This window comes from Pan paniscus, chromosome 1 (assembly GCF_029289425.2).
Source record: "Pan paniscus chromosome 1, NHGRI_mPanPan1-v2.0_pri, whole genome shotgun sequence".
NCBI classification, from domain to species: domain Eukaryota; kingdom Metazoa; phylum Chordata; class Mammalia; order Primates; family Hominidae; genus Pan; species Pan paniscus.
The window spans coordinates 186,370,311-186,389,451 of record NC_073249.2 but is presented as its reverse complement, the minus strand read 5'-3'; the positions used below and the strand labels follow the sequence as shown (position 1 = coordinate 186,389,451).

The window sequence follows — 19,141 nt, the reverse complement described above, 5'->3', positions numbered from 1 at the left end:
TCCTGTCACATCAATGACTGATTTTAGGCATGTTAAGATAACTCCTTTAAAGTGAGGGACAAGTAGCTGAACTTTTTATCCCTTTCTATTAAAAAAGAAGTACAGTACGTGGTGAGTCTTTTTTGTGTGTGAAGTACATGTGTCATATTCGAGTGTGTTGACTCAAACAATTTTTTGGACAACTTGCCTACTTCAAGTGGAGCACAGAATGATGGAAGTCTCTTCTTGTTTAGGCAACAGGCAGCTCTGCCCCAGCCCTTATGATTCAGTAGGTCAGTTGCAGATCTGGACGCTGTAGAGACTCTTACAAGCCCCAAAGAAAGAATCACAAAGGAGGCAACTATGGTTTTTGAAATTATGCCTTTTTTGGCGAGTAACTAGTTTTCCATCTGGCCCTGGGGAGATTGAACTGCAGATCATGACACTCTTGGTGCCCTGGGACCAGAGCTGCCCATATGAATTGGGTGGTGATCTGTGCGTTCCTGGGGAAACCCCAGTGTCAGTGTGCTTAGGTCTTTTCTCTTAGGCCACCTGGAGTCACTGGAGACGTTTCTTCAAATTTGCTGCCCAGAGAGTGTAGATCTGGGTGGGAGTTCTGAAAAGGAGGTTGGGAGTCTTAAGTGTGTAAATTTTCATTTATCCTCACCCCATCCCATCCACCATTTTCAGCATAGTAACCTGTCCTCAGCTGTGCCTGGTGTCCTGCTGTTCAGAGATTCCTCTGTGTTATCCTCTCCTGAAACTACTGGTTCAGTCTTCTGCAGAGGTAAAAGAACAACAGTCACCCACAGAGTAGTGGAGGGACGCTGGGAATATAACTGCTTCTTCAGCAGATTTGCCACCGGCATTCAATTTTTATTTTATTTTATTTTGTTTATTCATTTATTTGGAGACAGAGTGTCCCTCTGTCGCCCAGGCTGGAGTGCAGTGGCGCGATCTCGGCTCACTGCAGCCTCCGCCTCCCGGGTTCAAGCGATTCTCCTGCCTCAGCCTCCCGAGTAGCTGGGACTGCAAGCACCCGCCACCACGCCCGGCTAATTTTTTGTGTATTTTTAGTAGAGATGGGGTTTTACCATGTTAGCCAGGATGGTCTCGATCTCCTGACCTCGTGATCCACCCGCCTCGGCCTCCCAAAGTGCTGGGATTACAGGCATGAGCCACTCCGCCCAGCCGTTTTTTGTGTTTTTAGTAGAGATGGGGTTTTGCCATGTTGCCCAGGCTGGTCTCAAACTTCTGAGCTCAGGCAATCTGCCCGCCTCAGCCTCCCAAAGTGCTAGGATTACAGGCATGAGCCACCGCGCCTGGCCTGTATTCTATTTTTAGCGTTGCTTTCACTCCGCCTTTTTAGAGGGTACTCCAGGCAACCTATTTCTCTGCTTTTCAGGATTCTGCAAGGGAAATTGGGTTCCTCTTGGCCTTCCCCTCTGCCCACTTAGGATTCAGCCTTTTCAGGACTCATAAGTCCATCACCATTCATCTATTTGTTTTCCAGTTTCCAAAAGTTTTTGTTATTTTTCTTCTCTTCCACTCAGTGTGTCCCTGTGGGTTCATGCCTCTGGCTTTAAATCCCTTTTTCTACAGTAATGATTTTTTATGAGGGAGCTAAATGCATATGTTCCAACTACTCCCTTTAAATAGAATTTAAGACAGAGACTGGGGAGGAATAAAGGCCAGGGGAGGAGGCCCTTCTTTTGACAAGGAATTCAGTTTTCCAGGGAAGGGAATTGTAGACTGTAAGTCTCTCAAAGAAAAGGGCACCTGTGGGATGAGGGTGGGGACTGTCATCCTTGTGAAGCCATACATCGTTGGGTACTTTCTCTTTAGGAAAGTCCAAGTTAACTACAGCTTTAATTCTGAATTTCCCTGATTCTCTCCTAAAATTAGCATAAAAACTGCAGTCTGGTTTATTAATTTTGTGGGAGCTTAAGGCAAGAAAGATGAGTGTGGCTTTGATCTGTCCCCTTGTCTCCCAGGAGAGAGAAGGGGTATTAGCTTTGAGTACCCATTCTGAGTGAAACCAGTAGCTGAAAAGTGACCCAAGATCCTGGAGGATTGTTCCAGAGAGGAGGACAAGAGAAGAGCGATCACTTTCTGTTTACCCTCATGTGTTAGTGAAGGTTGATCTTTGAAGAGAAAGGATTCCAGCAAAATTCTAGATAAAGTAGGGGTGGCAAGATGATCTATAAACTGAATGAACTCACTGGAAGCAGAAACTCAGAACCAGAGGTGACTGTGGCTCTGAAAGATGATTTCAATTATTGTGTATTTATGTCTTTAACTGTGTAATCGAAGTGTATTCTACATATAGGAAAGTATACAAATTATAAATGTATACCTTGATGAATTGTCTGTTTATTCATTTTTAATGTGTACTGAGAGAAATGTAACTGGCACATTAAAGATGAAATTTCAAGGATGTCATTCCTTGGGATGAGGGTAGTATAGGCTGGTAAGACATGATAACTCACCTTACAAGAACTCCATAACTTACAGGCTTATTGTTCATGCATTCAGTGAGTGCCTGGTTTATGTTATCTCAGAAGCAGACCCTAAGACAAGGATTGCAGTGCAAATAGTTTATTTAGGAAACACAGGAAATACCAATAGGGAGAGGGGGAAATGAGATAGGAAAAGGAAGATAACCAATAAAGGATACACTTTGAAGTTAGCTACCATCGCAGGAGACTGGAGCTTAATCTCAGTGAAACTGGGAATCTGCAAAATACAATATTCAGAATTATGCCACCTAGTGGTGAGCAGACCAGGCATTCTCATACCAACTACCAAATGTCATTGGTTGAGGGCTGTTGGTGGGACTATGGTGGCATGGTCAGTAATAATTCTCAGATATTTGGGGCAGCCCAGCTCCTGGCAGAGAGATGCAGATACTGGCCTCCGGCATTTGCTGGAGGCACTGGAAGGTCTCAAGGATATGCACAGGGCAGAAACAGCATTGGCTACTCTAACTAAACCTTCCATGATACATGCTCAGAAGTATGGACAGTATAGATGATGCCGAGTGCTAGTGTGAATCCCTCCTGCATTGTTTTCAGCATTCTTCTGCTGGAAGTTGACAATCATTAGTTATGGAAAATATGTAGGAGGATATATAATTGCAAATTGGAACTGGACCTCACTGTCAGTATTGATAATGTTAATTTCCTTTTGATTCTATCATGAATCAGTGATGAAAATGGTATTTCTAAAGGATAAGGCTGGAGACTGTAATGGAAATGTGAACAGTGGTGGTGATTTGAATAAAGTTTACTGATTATGCATAGGAAGAACCTGGGCATGAAGGTTTAAGACAAATACCTAACAAAGCTGTTAAAATTGCCAATCGTGTAAGAGTGGGTCACTGAATTCTTTGTTTCTCAGTTCTATGAAGAGATGGGCAATGATTTCAAGCAGCTTCTCGTTTTGTTCAGAAGCTCATTGGTTTTCCCTCAGAAGAATCCCTATTTATCTCTTCAAGATGCTAAAACATCTTCATCTTTCCGGATTACATACTCTTTGTAACAGCACATGCCTAACTGGCACTGGCTATATCACGTGAACAATCTCAATTCAGTCCTGCAAGGCAAGGTTTAAACCAGTTTTCCACTTGAGAGATCACGTGCCTTAAATTACCGTGTTGTGTAACTGGAGTTTTGGGGCATGCCTCTTTAGAATGGTGAGTCAGGTTCCTTTTGCTTGAATGATATGATTATTAACTCATCTGAACTGAAATGATATGGTTATTAACTCCCTGAAACTGTATTTTTGAAGATGATGAAGAGACACTTAAATGACTTGATAAAATGTCTTCATTGGGCTGGGCGTGGTGGCTCACGCCTGTAATTCCAACACTTTGGGAGGCCGAGGTGGGTGGATCATGAAGTCAACAGATCGAGACCATCCTGGCCAACATGGTGAAACCCTGTCTCTACTAAAAATACAAAAATTAGCTGGGTGTGGTGGCGCACGCCTGTAGTCCCAGCTACTCAGGAGGCTGAGGCAGGAGACTCACTTGAACCTGGGAGGCGGAGGTTGCAGTGAGCCAAGATTGAGCCACTGCACTCCAGCCTGGCGACAGGGCAAGACTCCATCTCAAAAAAAAAAGTCTTCATTGGGGTGTTCAGAATCCAATGGCAGAGACGAGTAGATAAGGAGCTCTTTCCTCACTACCTTTGGAGACATGACCAAATAACTTGACACATTTTGAAGAACAGATTCTAGATATTGTATTAGATGTCCTATTGAAATACAGTTTATTAAACAAAAATTTCTCATAATTTTGATTAGTTTATAATTCCATCAGATAATACAGTTAAGTTTGTTGCCTCTACACACACTATGCATACTTATAAATTAGGTTTCCAGTGGTGAAAAATAGAAACATAGAAGCTCATCTTTTTTTTTTTTTTTTTTTTTGAGACAGGGTCTAGCCCAGGCTAGAGTGCAGTGGCGCAGTCTTGACTCACTGCAGCCTAGGCCTCCTGGGCTCAGGTGATCCTCCCACCTCAGCCTTCTGAGTAGCTGGGGCTACAGGCATGCGCCACCATTCCTGGATAATTTTGTTTATTTTTAAAATTTAATTGAATTTAAATTTTTTGAGACGAAGTTTTGCTCTTGTTGCTCAGGCTGGAGTGCAATGGCGCAATCTCGGCTCACCGCAACCTCTGCCTCCCTGGTTCAAGCAATTCTCCTGCCTCAGCCTCCTGAGTAGCTGCGATTACAGGCATACGCCACCACACCTGGCTAATTTTGTATTTTTAGTAGAGATGGGGTTTCTCCATATTGATCAGGCTGGTCTTGAACTCCCGACCTCAGGTGATCTGCCCGCCTTGGCCTCCCAAAGTGCTGGGATTACAGGTGTGAGTCACCTCACCCAGCCTTGTTTATTATTATTACTTTTTTAAGATGGAGTCTCCCAATGTTGCCCAGGCTGGTCTCAAACTCTTGGGCTCAAGTGATCCTCTCACCTCAGCTTAAGCCCATCTTTTTTTTTTTTTTTTAATAAGGCCTATCTTTTTTTTTTAAATAACTGATAATAAACCAACTATCTCTCCCCCTTTTAAACTGATAAAGATTTTGTTTTGTTTTGAGATGGAGTCTCGCTCTGTCGTACAAGCTGGAGTGTGGAGTGTGATCTTGGCTCACGGCAACTTCTGCCTCCCAGCTCAGCCTCCGGAGTAGCTACGATTACAGGCATGCGCCAACATGCCTGGCTAATTTTTTTGTATTTTTAGTAGAGACGGGGTTTCACCATGTTGGTCAGGCTGGTCTTGAACTCCTGACTTCAAGTGATCCGCCCTCCTCGCCTCCCAAAGTGCTGGGATTACAGGCATGAGCCGCCACACCCGGCCTTAAACTGATAACGTTTTATTCTTCCCAATGAGAAACTTATTTTCAGATACATGCTTTTGTAAATTGATTGGATATATTAATACTTCTTTTCATTATTTTATTTACAAGTTGAACTTATTGGATTTATTTTTTTATGTCATGTAATGGTTTCCTATGTCCAGTAGACAAATTGTTCTCTTTTGAATACATTTACTAAAATTAAAAAGGGAATCCAGAGCTTCATTATGATGCAGGCAACATCATTTGGCATAAATCCCTTGTTAAAGTCAGTGTTATGAGAAAATAATCTGATTTCAGATAATGTTTTTTTTTTAAATTTGTGCATGTTAACAATCTAGTTTGTATTTGCCTCTGTATTCAGATAATCCACACTACACACACACAAATAACAAACAGACATATTTGTGGGGTAATTATTAGGCTGAATCACATGAAGTTGTCCCTTTTGTTTTTTTTTTTTGAGACAATCTCCCTCTGTCGCCCAGGCTAGAGTGCAGTGGCACGATCCGGGCTCACTGCAACCTCTGCCTCCTGGGTTCGAACGATTCTCCTGCCTCAGCCTCCCGCGTAACTGGGATTACAGGCACCTGCCACCACGCCCGGCTAACTTTTGTATTTTCAGTAGATGGGGTTTCACCATGTTGGCAAGGCTGGTCTCAAACTCCTGACCTCAAGAGATATGCCAACCTTGGCCTCCCAAAGTGCTGGGATTACAGGCCTGAGCCACCTCGCCCCACCCCTTTTGTATGTTAAAATTGATCGAATATTAGGAAGTCCATATGATTTAATCTAACAAATTTTTTGACAATTTGATTTTCTCACTTGGAAAAGATCTTATGGAAATCCTGCCAAGTGATGGCATAGTTCTAATGGATTCTTTCGAAAGGCCTTTTTAAGTCCTTGGTGTGGCTGTATCATTTATTCAGCAAATCCCTTACGGGTGGACATTTAATTTCCTATTTTCTGCTAGAAGAAGCAGTTCTGTAATAATCACCTTCGTACAACTGTCCTTTGAAACAATGCTTTTGTTTCCAAGGGACGCATTTTTAGGAGTGGGATTGCTTTGTCAAAAGTACTGTATTCAGATAATTTTTTATCTGAATAAAAGTACTGTATTGAGATTTTTTTTTAGCTGGGTGTGGTAGCACACACCTGTGGTCCTAGCTACTTGGGAAGCTGAGGTGGGAGGATCGCTTGAGCCCGGAAGGTGGAGGTTGCAGTGAGCTTAGTTTGCACCACTGCACTCCAGCCTGGGTGACAGTGAGGCCCTGTCTTAAAAAAAAAAAAGGTACATATTTTTTGGCTGGGCACACCTATAATCCCAGCACTTTGGGAGGCTGAGGAGGGAGGATCACTTGAGCCCAGGAATTTGATACCAGCCTGGCCAACACAGTGAGACTCTGTCTCCACAGAAAATAAAAAAATTAGCCAGGCTTGGTGGCATGTGCCTATAGTCCTAGTTACTCGGGAGGCTGAGCTGGGAGGATTGCTACAGCCTGGGAGTTTGAGACTCAAGAGAGCCGTGATTGCACCACTGCACTCCAGCCTGGGTGACAGAGCAAGATTCTGTCTCAAAACAAACAAAAAAAAAGTTACAGGGTGATTTGACATTACAATTAAAAAAGATCATGTACATTAAATGGCACAGAAGCAGAGCAGCATGAGATGTGATAAAATTTACACCCAAAATATCCCAAATAGCTCTTTTGTTAAGTGTAAAACTCTTAAATTGTAAGAAAACATTGTGCATTAATTAAATGGTAGCATTTTTTAAATTTACTATTTATTTATTTATTTATTTATTTATTTATTTTGAGATGGAATCTCACTCTGTTGCCCAGGCTGGAGTGCAGTGGCGCAATCTCGGCTCACTGCAACCTCTGCTGCCCAGGTTCAAGCAATTCTACTGCCTTAGCCTCCCAAGTAGCTGGGATTACAAGCACCTGCCACTGCACCCGCTAATTTTTGTAGTTTTAGTGGAGATGGGGTTTCACCATATTGGCCAGGCTGGTCTTGAACTCCTGGCCTCATGATCCACCTGCCTCAGCCTCCCAAAGTGCTGGGATTACAGGCGTGATCTACTGCACCCGGCCTAATTTTTTTTTTTTTTTTTTTTGAGACAAGGTCTCACTCTGTCACCCAGACATGAGCCACTCACTGTGCCCAGCCTAGCGTTTTTCTTTTTTAGTAGTACATAAAATAATGATGTTTCTCAAATTAAATGATGTTTTAAAGTCAATTAAATACTGATTTTGTCTGTCATCTGCATTACGGATTTTTTTTTTAGGTGTGTCATCTGTATACTGACTTTAAGACATCTTTTGCCTATAAAGATTTTTAATTTTTAAATAGTCAAGTACATTGACTAGGTCTGTAGATTTGGTTAAAAGCATCTCTCCCACTAGATTTTCAGGATTTTGATCTATTTTTATATTTTATATTTTAGAGTTTAACCTAGCTGGAATTATTTCTGAATATGGTTTAAGATGAGGACCCATGTCAAAACTTTATTTTCTTCTAGACTGATAAATACTAGAATTCCGTAGGCTTCGCTTATTAAGCAATTCATCCATTTCCTACTGAATTGAGCCTCCATCTTTGTCATTTAATAAATTCTCACATGTACTAGAATCAGTTTTGGATTCTCTAGTCTGTTTCATTGGTTTCTTTGTCATTCTTCATGCCAGAATCATAATCATATGGCTATGGCGACTGCAATGGTTTGAATGTGTCCCCCAGAAAGCAGGCGTTGGAAACTTCATCCCCAGGGCAACCGTGTTGGGAAGTAGGTCCTAATGGGAGGTGTGTATGTCATGAAGGCTTTGCCCTCATGCATGGATTAATGCCTTATAAAAGAGCTTGAGGTCTTGAGTTGAGTCTCCTGCTCTCTCCAGCTCTCTTGCACGTCTGCCATCTGTCATGGATGACACAGCAAGAAGGCCCTTGCCTGATATGGGCCCCGGGATCTCAGACTTCCTAGACTCCAGAACTGTAAGAAATAAATCTCTGTTTGTTATAAATTACCAAGTCTCAGATATTCTATTATAGCAGTACAAAATGGACAGAGAAAGTGACTTTTTAGTGTGTTGTGCTATCTGGTAAGCCAAGTCCCCCATCACCGTTCTTTTCTTGACTTTTCTTGTCTCGTATTGGACCTTTATTCTTGCATAAATTTTAAGATTTTAAAATCTAGTTCCAAAATCAAAACAAAACCCTGTTGGGACTCTAATCAGAATTATAATCATTTTATATTATCTGACATTGTTATGATAGCAAATCTCCTCTATGAATGATATACATTTTCATTTACACAAATCTTGTTTTATGCCTTTTAATGATTTTTATTTGTATTTTCTTCACCTTTATTTTCTTATTATTAAATTTGTTCTAAATATTTTATAGGTAGAATTACTCCTTCTGAGGATGGAATATATCCCACTTCCATTCTATTCTAGGTGCTCATTTCTTTTTTTTTTTTTTTTTTTTTTTTTTGAGACAGAGTCTCACACTGTTGCCTGGGCTGGAGTGCAGTGGTGCAATCTCGGCTTGCAGCAACCACTGCCTCCTGGGTTCAAGCAATTCTCCTGCCTCATTCTCCTGAGTAGCTAGGATTACAGGTGTCCATCACCACGCCCGGCTAATTTTCTGTATTTTTAGTAGAGATGGGGTTTCATTATATTGGCCAGGCTGGTCTCGAACTCCTGACCTCATGATCCACACAACTCAGCCTCCCAGAGTGTTGGGATTACAGGCGTGAGACACCATGCCCAGCCCTACTAATTTCTACATGCTCATTTCTAAAGCAAGGAAAATATTTATTTTGTGTGTATTTCTTATGAGGCAACTATCTCACATCAATTCTCCTATTAATTCTAGCAGTTTTTGTTAGAGACTTTTTCTAGATATCGTATCATGTCATCAGCAAAAAGATACAGCTCTACCTCTTCTTTTCCAATATTTGTGCTAGTTTTCTTATTTTATTTGACAAATACTCTAAGACAATGTTACAAACTAATATGATGGCAAGTTTCTGATTTTATTTGAAATTGTTTTATTGTTACACTATTTAGGGTACCATTTACATTTTTTATTTTTGTAAATAGTCTTTCTTAGAAGTAATGTCTTAGTCTGTTTGGACTGCTATTACAGAAGACCATAGACTGAGTGGCTTATAAACAACAGAAATTTATTTCTCACAGTTCTGAAGTCTGGGAAGTCTAAGATCAAGGTTTGAGCAGATGGTTCCCAGAGGCCATCTTCTGGGTGTGTCCTTATATGGTAGAAGGAAGGGACAGGGAGCTCTCTGGAGCCTCTTTTATAAGGTGTCAGATACAAAAGAAGTTCCTCTTCAAAGGTTTGGCTTGTTCAACGTCCCATTCTTTGTTGCCTACTTCCAAGGCCAAACCAACTTCCTTATCCTTTGTGCCTCCCTATGTTAGTTTCAGTAAACAACTTTCTTGCCAGTCCTTGTCTACAGAGACCACATCTGCTACCCAGTCTGTAAATTACCCCTCCCGTTGCAATGGCTCTTCCCGCCAAAACTGCCCTTCTCACCAGTGTAACCACATTCCGAATTAGCCAGTTGGGTTCAGCTTAGATTGTGCGGTCCAACTCCAGCCAATGGAGGCAGGACACAGTGACAGGGACAAGCTGCATTAGGAATAAAAACCCCTTCCCTCCTTTGTTCAGTGTGCTCTCATGGTGGCCAAACCTGCGAACAGCACCCTTCTACAGAAGTAAATTTTGCCTTGCTAAGAAATCTTTTGTTTAAGTGCTCATTTTCTTTGCAACTTCGAGCTTTACTTCCAACATAAGGATAGCAATCCCACTCATGAAGGATCCACCCTCATGACCTAATCACCTCCCAAAGACCTCACCTCCAAATACCATCACATTGGGAGTTAGGATTTAACATATGAATTTTACGGGGATGAAACATTCAGTGTATACCAAGTAATCTCCTTCTATTCCTATTTTACTTAGAGTTTTTAGTACATGAATTAGAACAATAGTTGGCTAACAGTAAATGCTCTTTACTTGTTAAGCAGATAATGATGTACCAGAAATGACTGCTAAAGTTTATTAAAGTCTTTTTCACTGACTATTGACATGATCATATAGTTTTTCCTCTTGAATTTGATGTTATAGGTTATGTTAATGTGCTTCCTGGTATTGGAACACCCTTATATTCCTGGGAAAAACTTGGTTGGTCATATATATTTTTAAAAATTCATCACTAGTTCTATTTGTCAATATTTTATTTAGAATATTTGTACTTACAGTCATAAACTAATCTATAGTTTTCTTTTTTGTACTTGAAAAATCATGGTTTAGCATTAAAGTTCTACTTCTGTTATTGAATAAATTCAGGAGCATTCATCTTTTTCCTTAGTCTGAAACATTTCCCCTTCGTTGGGAACTGCTAACTGTTCATGGGGTGGGTGCCCAGAAGCCAAGTCTTTCTACCATGACACTCCGTGGCCCCTGGTCAAAGCCAAATGATCAAATGATCCTGCCAAAATTTGGAATTTTGAACTGAGTAACACAACTGAAAGTTGCCAGAGCTGAATCATGTTAAGGGTGGTGGTTTAGAGGGCATCTCTCTGGGCATTTGCTTTGTGGTGCTCAGAAATCCGCTGGTTCGTAACCTTTCACAGACTAGGCTAACCAGTTCTTCCTCGAATTCCTGAAGACTCCAGAATCCTTCCAACAACAACAATAATAATAATCATTTTAACTTAGAAAGCAATTCTGGTGAGCTAGTTACTTGCAAATAATAGGGCCTTAATCACAAACCTATGTATAGAATAGTTTCTTATCCCAAAACTATGGCTAGAATCACCTTTATGTGAACACGTTAACAGTTGTGCTGTTACTTTAAAACAAAAGTTTACTTTGACTAGGATATGGGGTAATTAAAAAAATTAAAAAGTGAAAAAGAAAACCAAACTTTACTTTCTTGAAATTATATGATGTGTAATATGTACAGCAGGAACCCAACTTGATTTGTTCTTGCTATGGGCTGAGTGTTTGTATTCTGCCACAAACGAGTATGTCGAAGCCCTAACCCCTAAAGTGACTGTATTTGGAGATGAGGCCTTTATAGAAGTAATAAGTTTAAATGAGGTCACAGGGGTGGGGCCCTGATCTGTTAGGATTCGTGTTCTTAAAAGAAGAGACATCAGAGAGCTCACTCTCCTCAAGCACACAAGAAGAGGTCTTGTGAGCATACAAGGAGATGGTGGTTGCCTACAAGCCAAGAGAAAAGGCCTCAGAAGGAAACCTACCTAGCTCACACCTTGATCTTGGACTTCCCAGCCTCCAGAACTATAAGAAAATTAATTTCTGTTGGTTAAGCCACCCAGTCTGTGGTATTTTGTTGTCAGCCAGCGAAGACTCATACTGTTCCCCAAATGGCTAACTAGTTGTCCTAATGATATTTGTTGAATAATCCATCATTACCCAGCTGCTTTGAAATGCCAGCTTTACAATATACTAAATTTAAATAAGTGTCAAGTCTGTTTCTGAGTTTCCAATTTCATCTCACTGATTTCCGAGTATATTTTGGCACTAGTTTTATTTTGATTATTTTGCCTCCATAATACACGGTAATATCTGGTAGGGCAAGTCTGCCTTCATTATTGTTGGAAAACATTATTGGCCATTCTGGAACACTTGCCATACTAGCTAAACTTTAGAATCATTTAGTTTAGTAAAAAGAAAAGTTGATCTTCTTTTCTTTTTTTGAGATGGAGTCTTGCTCTGTCACCCAGGCTGGAATGCAGTGGCATGATCTTGGCTCCCTACAACCTCCACCTCTCGGGTTCAAGCGATTCTTTTGCCTCAGCCTCCTGAGTAGCTGGGATTACAGACACACACCACCACACCCAACTAATTTTTGTATTTTTAGTAGAGATGAGGTTTCGCCATGTTGACCACGCTGGTCTCGAACTCCTGAGCTCAGGTGATCCACCCACCTTGGCCTCCTAAAGTGCTGGGATTACAGGCGTGAGCCACCATGTCCGGCTGAAAAAGTTGAAATTTTGATTGGGATGCATCACAGTTTATGTGAACTGGAGGAAAAGTGACATACTTAGAATGTTCTATTTCAACTCGTGAATGTGTTGTATCACTATTCTCACCATTTAAACAAAAAATTTGGAGTTTTATTTATAATTTCCTGCATAATTCTTGTTGTTTATTCTTAGCTGTATTTTTCTGATATTTTATTATGAAAACATACACATATACAGAAAAATTGAAAGAATTTTACATTACGGCATCCCTATACCACTACTTAGATTCTACAATTAACATTTTATTGTATTTCATGCTGTATTTTTGTTGAGTAGCAGATAGGAACATAGACTGCCTGTGTTCACCACTTGTAAGCCACATGATCTTGGCAAGTTATTCAACTTCTCTAAATCTCAGTTTTCTTATCTGTAAAGTGGGAATAATAATAGTACTTACTTCAAGTGGTTTCTATGATGACAAAATAAGTTAAAATATGAAATACACTTAGGACAGAGCCTCATATTCTGTAACTATTATATGCTAGTGTATTCATCAGCTTGGGCTGCTGTAACAAAATACCATTGACTGGGTGGCTTAAACCACGGATATCTGGCCGGGCGCGGTGGCTCATGCCTGTAATCCCAGCACTTTGGGAGGCCGAGGCGGGCAGATACCGAGGTCAGGAGTTTGAGACCAGCCTGGCCAGCATAGTGGAACCCCGTCTGTACTAAAAATACAAAAAATTAGCTGGGCGTCGTGGCGGGCGCCTGTAATCCTAGCCACTTGGGAGGCTGAGGCAGGAGAATCGCTTTAAGCCAGGAGGCGAAGGTTGCAGTGAACCGAGGTCATGCCACTGCAGTCCAGCCCGGCGGACAGTGCGAGACTCCATCTCAAAAAAACAAACAAACAAAAAACCGGAAATTTATTTTCTCAGTGTGGAGACTAGAAGCCCCACGTAAGGTCGAGTTGGGTTCGTTTCTGACTAGGACTATATTCTAACCTTAATTACTTCCATAAAGGCCTTATCTCTAAATACTCTCCAAATACAATGGAGGTTAGGGCTTCAAGATAAATTTTGGGGAATCCAAACATTCGGTTCATAACAGCTAGCAAGTACTATAATTGTATTCTATTTCCTAATCTGTTGTTTTTGTAAACTGTTGATGTAGAAATGTATTTGGAGTGATGTACTCAAATTTTGTTGGAGGGAGAAAACTCAGCAATAAAACAGCATTACAGTATAATCGCTTTTGTGGAAAATATATAACAATGCATGAAAAACGTTGTGTGTGTGCAGGAAAGGTTGTACACCAACTGTTAGCAAGGTTACTGCTGCTTGCTGAAATTACAGGCAATAATTTTTTTTGTTTTTGTGTATTTTCTGGCATTTCAGAAATACAAGGTAAGCAATAAACATGAGAACTTTTATTGAATACTAGAACAGAAAACTGTTGTGGTATTCTTTTAACAATATACCGGAATCCATTCAACTGTCTGCTGAGAATAAATAACTGGCATGTACATAATATTTAGGGAAAGTGCTATGGATTATTTTACACCAGTGTCGTTTCACCAAAAAACGTGATGCCGATGGCTCCCTTTTGTCACGGGTTTCAAAGGCTCACCCTAACGTTCACGTGCATTTTCCCAGCGGAGGAAAGATGGTTGTTCTTCATCAGAGTCTGGGGCCCAAGAACGCAGGCTCCATCTCCTCCCGCAGGAGCCAGGCTGATGATGCTCGCAGGGGATCGGATACTGGGAGCCCCTGAATGCAGCCAACCCGGCGCGCACCGGTGGGGGCGTCTGCGCTGGCGGAGCGGCTCCCCGGGAGGATGCTGGGAACCATGCTCTAGGCAGCCGCTGCGCAGGCGCACTGGGCCCCGACTGCTCGCCGCAGCGCTAAGTGGGAGCTTGGCCGCGCAGTGCCGGGACCCGGCTGCAGCGGTGGGAAGGCGGGGGCGTGCCGGCCCAGCGGGGAGAGGGTGAGCGGGTGGCTGTCCCGGGCTTGGGGAGCTGGGCGAGCCGGGAAGCGCGAGTTCCGCCCGCGGCCACCCTGTCGCGCGCGGTGCTCTCCGCAGCCCCGGAGTCGTGTTCAGACAAAGGCTGGGAGGCTAGGGCCGGGCGGGTCCCGCTCTGTGGGGAGGACTTAGCCTCTCATTTGGGGAGGAGGAGGCGGGGTCTAGCGGTTTCGCGGTTTGCTACAGCCGACTAGTGAAAGAGCTGGGATTCCAAATCCCCGGCTACTTTACACATAATTACTGCCCCAAACAAAGAATTGGGTTGTATTCGTCTCTTTGTGCTTCCTGACACGTGCGCGGTGCTTTGAATTTTGTAGGCTGTGTCTGCCCACCGCCTCCGTGTATCTTTTGGAAACATTTTACAGTGATCCATATATGTTCTAGCGTTCTGCCCTATGACTGAGCCTCCTTGGTCCTTTGCTGATTCTAATGTCTTCTGCCCAGCATCTGCAGGGGCTGCTGAGAGTAAATACTTGGCGCCTCCAGCTGCTGGCCAAGGAGACAGATGGAGCTCAAGTTGGGAGATGCGCCCTGAGAGCCGATGATAGACACAAGTCCAGATCTCGGATTTTGATACTGTATGTTCCCTGGGTTCCTGAGAGAGGACATTGAGGAGTAGGAGTCGGCGATTAAGGAGATCGGTACAATTGGGAAGCCTCCTGTCAGAGCTTCCAGCAATTTCCTCATCAGAGGTGGACAAGCCCTATGGGCTAAGACAGAGGGTCCTCAGAAAGGAGTGCGGACGCCGTCATGCTGCAGCAGCTCCTGATCACCCTGCCCACCGAGGCCAGCACCTGGGTGAAGTTGCGTCATCCAAAGGCGGCCACGGAGCGGGTGGCCCTGTGGGAGGATGTGACTAAGATGTTTAAAGCAGAAGGTGAGAATAAACTGATGGGTGGGAGGGAGGAAAAGCAGTCCCCTCTAGTGTGAGAAGGAATGAGTCACTTGAGTGGAAGCATCTCTTAGGGAGACGAGTGGGTGGAGGGTTTCTGGAGTTGTTGATTGTGGCTCCTAGTCTGGGGTTTTCCTAAGTAGTAGTGGTCTTTTCAGCCTAGGACCAGTATTTCAGTGTCATGGTTATGTATATTATTTATTTTCATCTTTCCCATGGCCATGTGGGGCAGGATGGACCTAACCTGATTTTTCTTATTCTAACAGTGGGGAAATGTAAATCAAATGGGAGGCCTGCCCAGGGTCACACAGGAACTTGGTGGCTAGGTCAGAAGGAGAAGCAGCAGGGGAAGTACCAGGTGAGCCTGGAGTAACTTGTGCTAGAAAGCAAGGAAGAGCTTAAAGACTAATGGATATGTGTCAAAAGAGGCCAGGTTTAAGGGTCTCTCACTCCACAGATTTGGGAAAGCTTAAGTATCCAAACTGATGGTAACACCTTGAATAAGTAAAATTCCACATGATCACCTTGACACTTAAAATAAAGAAAGACGGGGGGTGGGGGGGAAATTCATTTGCAAACATTGGAGGTAATTAATACACTGATTCCTTACTTTGAAAAATAGGTTATTATGGGAATGAATGTGCATTTACCTTGCCTTTTAGATCCTCTTCAGTTGGTGAGGGAAAGCTTTTTACAGAAAATGCCTGCCAATAATGAAGGTAGAAAGAGGCCAGGTGTGGTGGCTCATGCCTGTAATCCCAGCAATTTGGGAAGTCAAGGTGGGCGGATTGCTTGAGACCAGGAGTTTGAGGCCAGCAGTTTGAGACCAGCCTGGCCAACATGATGAAACCCCATCTCTGCTAAAAATACAAAAATTAGCTGGGCGTGGTGGCACATGCCTGTAATCCCAGCTACTCGGGAGGTTGAGGCACGAGAATCGCTTGAACTAGGAAAGGGGAGGTTTCAGTGAGCTGAGATGGCGCCACTGCACTCCAGGCTGGGTGACAGAGCAAGACCTTGTCTCAAAAATAAATAAATAAATAAATAAATAAATGTAGAAAGAATGATAGAATCTTTTACCGTAAATAAAATAATTGAAAGGTTAATGGGGAACAGATACTCACATGATATCAAAGTATTATCCCCTCAAATTACTTACTAAATGGCAAGGAATGAACATAATTTTCCAATAGTAAGGTGTGGTGGTCACAGTTTTAATCAAATGTCTCAGTAATGGGATAGCCGGGCATTTTATACTTTGCAGATACTGTAATATAAAGCACCTGGTACCACCTACAAGGTATTCCTACCAACAACGTTGAACGTGATCCTAAATTAAGTTTAAAGACTGAACTGCTGGTTTACAGAAAATACAGGGGATGGAGAAATAAGATAAACCTCACATTGAGGATACAGTCAGACTGTTCTTGTAGCTTAAAAAGACAACATCATGAAGAAAGGGGAAGTACTTATTCTAGAGTAAAAGAGACTAGAGGTAACAACCACTTTGAATGTGTGAGCCTTGATTAACTCCTGGTTTGGAAAAAATCCAGAATAAAAGTTGAGGAAACAGTTGAGGAAATCTGAATATGGACTGAATATTTAGATGATACTATGGAATTATTGTTAATTTTCATAGATTTAATAAATAGTACTGTGGTTGTACAAGAGAAGATCCTCATTTGAAATATTTAGGGATAAAGTATTATGATGCAGACGACTTTGAAGTGCTTCAGAAAAAATGTAGATAGGTAAAGCAAATATGGTAAATATTAACAATTGTTGAATCTAGATGTGGATGTATGGATGTTCAATATTCATGATAAAAAGTTGGAATAAAATACAAAGACAGTTATTCATGTGCCTTAATTCCTAGTGTTTTTTTTTTTTTTCTCCTGTCACCCAAGCCGGAGTCCAATGGCTCGATCTTGGCTTATTGCAACCTCCGCCTCCCGGGTTCAAGCGATTCTCCTGCCTCAGCCTCCCAAATAGCTGGGATTACAGGCGCCTGCCACCACGCCCAGCTAATTTTTGTATTTTTAATAGAGACGGTGTTTTACTATCTTGGCCAGGCTGGTCTCGAACTCCTGACCTCGTGATCCACCCACCAGCCTCCCAAAGTGCTGGGATTACAGGCTTGAGCTACCGGGCCCGGCCTGTAGTGCATATTTTTAATACCTCAATTCAGCCAGTGTTACTTAAATTCTAGAAAGCTGGCAGTGTGTTATGTGTAGCACTTTAGCAGATGGAGAAAAATGAGCAAGGTACAGTTTCTATCCATACCCTCATTAATACTCAACTGAGAGAGATAATTAATTATACAAATAAAGTAAAAAGCAACCTGAGATAGATACTAGAATAGATGTAAAAACCAAGCTTTTGGGAAGCATAGGAGAGAATAAACTTTCTTCTCATTAAGGGTGTCTGGGAAAACTTTACTTGAACTGGGCCTGAAGGGTATCGCAGTTTTTCACCAAATAGGATTTGGGTGGGGTACTATCCAGATGTATTCAAAGAATGGTACCAGGATTGTGTGGGTAGGTGTGTCCAGTGGATGAAGGATAATGTTTAGAGGAGATAATACTTGGAGAAGCCATGGACTGGTTGTGGAGGATCTTGAAATCTATGTTGATTAGTTGGGCGTGGTGTCACACGCCTGTGATCCCAGCTACTCGGGAGGCTGAGGCACGAGAATCTCTTGAACCTGGGAGGTGGAAGTTGCAGTGAACCAAGATTATGCCACTGCCCTCCAACCTGGGTGACAGAGCAAGACTCTGTCTCAAAATCATAATAATAATTTAAAAATAACAAAAAAGAAATCTATATTGAAGTGTTTGCATTTTTCTTTCATGTCAGTGGGGAAACCTTTGAGGATTTTTGAACAAAAGATTGGCCTGAGAGATTACTGAGACCATTGGGAAATATTAATGGTGAAAGCAGCTTGCAGCAGGTCCTCCTTATTAAGGAGGCTTTGAGCTGCTCTTGAGTCCCTCTAAATGTCCCTGTTTGTGAACGTTTTTGGAGAGAAGCCACAATGAGTGGGTCTGTAGGCAGTTTCTCTGTTTGGGTGATTTGGGGAGATGCAAACCTCATGGCTCTTTTCCTTCCTCAGCTCTGCTGTCTCAGGATGCTGATGAGACCCAGGGAGAAAGTTTAGAGAGTAGAGTGACCCTTGGATCCCTGACAGCAGAATCCCAGGTGGGTTGGAGTTTCTGGTCACTTTCTTGACATTGTTTCTCAGATTTTAAGAGCGCAGGAGTTTGATTTTCTTTGACTCAACTTCCTGGATTGGCTTTTCTTTTTTTTTCTTTTTTTCTTTATTTTTTGAGACGGAGTCTCACTCTGTCGCCCAGGCCGGAGTGCAGTAGCACAATCTCGGCTCACTGCAAGCTCCGTCTCCTGGGTTCACGCCATTCTCCTGCCTCAGCCTCCCGAGTAGCTGGGACTACAGGTGCCCGCCACCACGCCTGGCTAATTTTTTGTATTTTTAGTAGAGACGGGGTTTCACCGTGTTAGGCAGATGGTCTCGATCTCCTGACCTCATGATCCGCCCACCTCGGCCTCCCAAAGTGCTGGGATTACAGGCGTGAGCCACCATGCCCAGCCGATTGGCTTTTCTTAGCCTGTTCTTCCTCAGAAAACCAGGCCACATCAGTTGATTTCACAGGTAATCTCCCCACCAGTAGTAACCCTCCACAGGAAACCTCTTGTTTTTGCAAACCTCTAGCTATTTATCCAACAAATATATTGTGCTGAGGCCGCATGTGTGTGTGAGAGAGAAAAGGAGATAGAGAGGAGAAGTAGTAATGTAATGTAGTCCTAGCCCATGAAATTCACATATCATCTGGGAGAAAGACAAATATGA

At 42.4% G+C, this 19,141-nt stretch overlaps 1 protein-coding gene across 4 annotated transcripts in view; it reads left to right on the top strand.

Annotated features, from left to right (window-relative positions):
* The first annotated feature begins 3,921 nt into the window (after positions 1 to 3,921).
* Positions 3,922 to 19,141, top strand: part of ZFP69B (ZFP69 zinc finger protein B) — a 32,927-nt gene continuing 17,707 nt past the window's right edge. The window contains exons 1-3 of one of the 4 annotated variants that reach the window (XM_008968389.4): positions 3,922 to 14,348; positions 14,829 to 15,261; positions 18,389 to 18,474. In XM_008968389.4, coding sequence (XP_008966637.3) covers positions 15,135 to 15,261; positions 18,389 to 18,474 — 213 coding nt within the window. In that variant the 5' untranslated portion in view covers positions 3,922 to 14,348; positions 14,829 to 15,134. Of the gene's footprint in view, positions 14,349 to 14,828; positions 15,262 to 15,542; positions 15,635 to 18,388; positions 18,475 to 19,141 lie in introns of those variants that run through there. The other 3 variants (XM_008968390.4, XM_034962250.3, XM_024927727.4) reach the window with 3 other exon arrangements.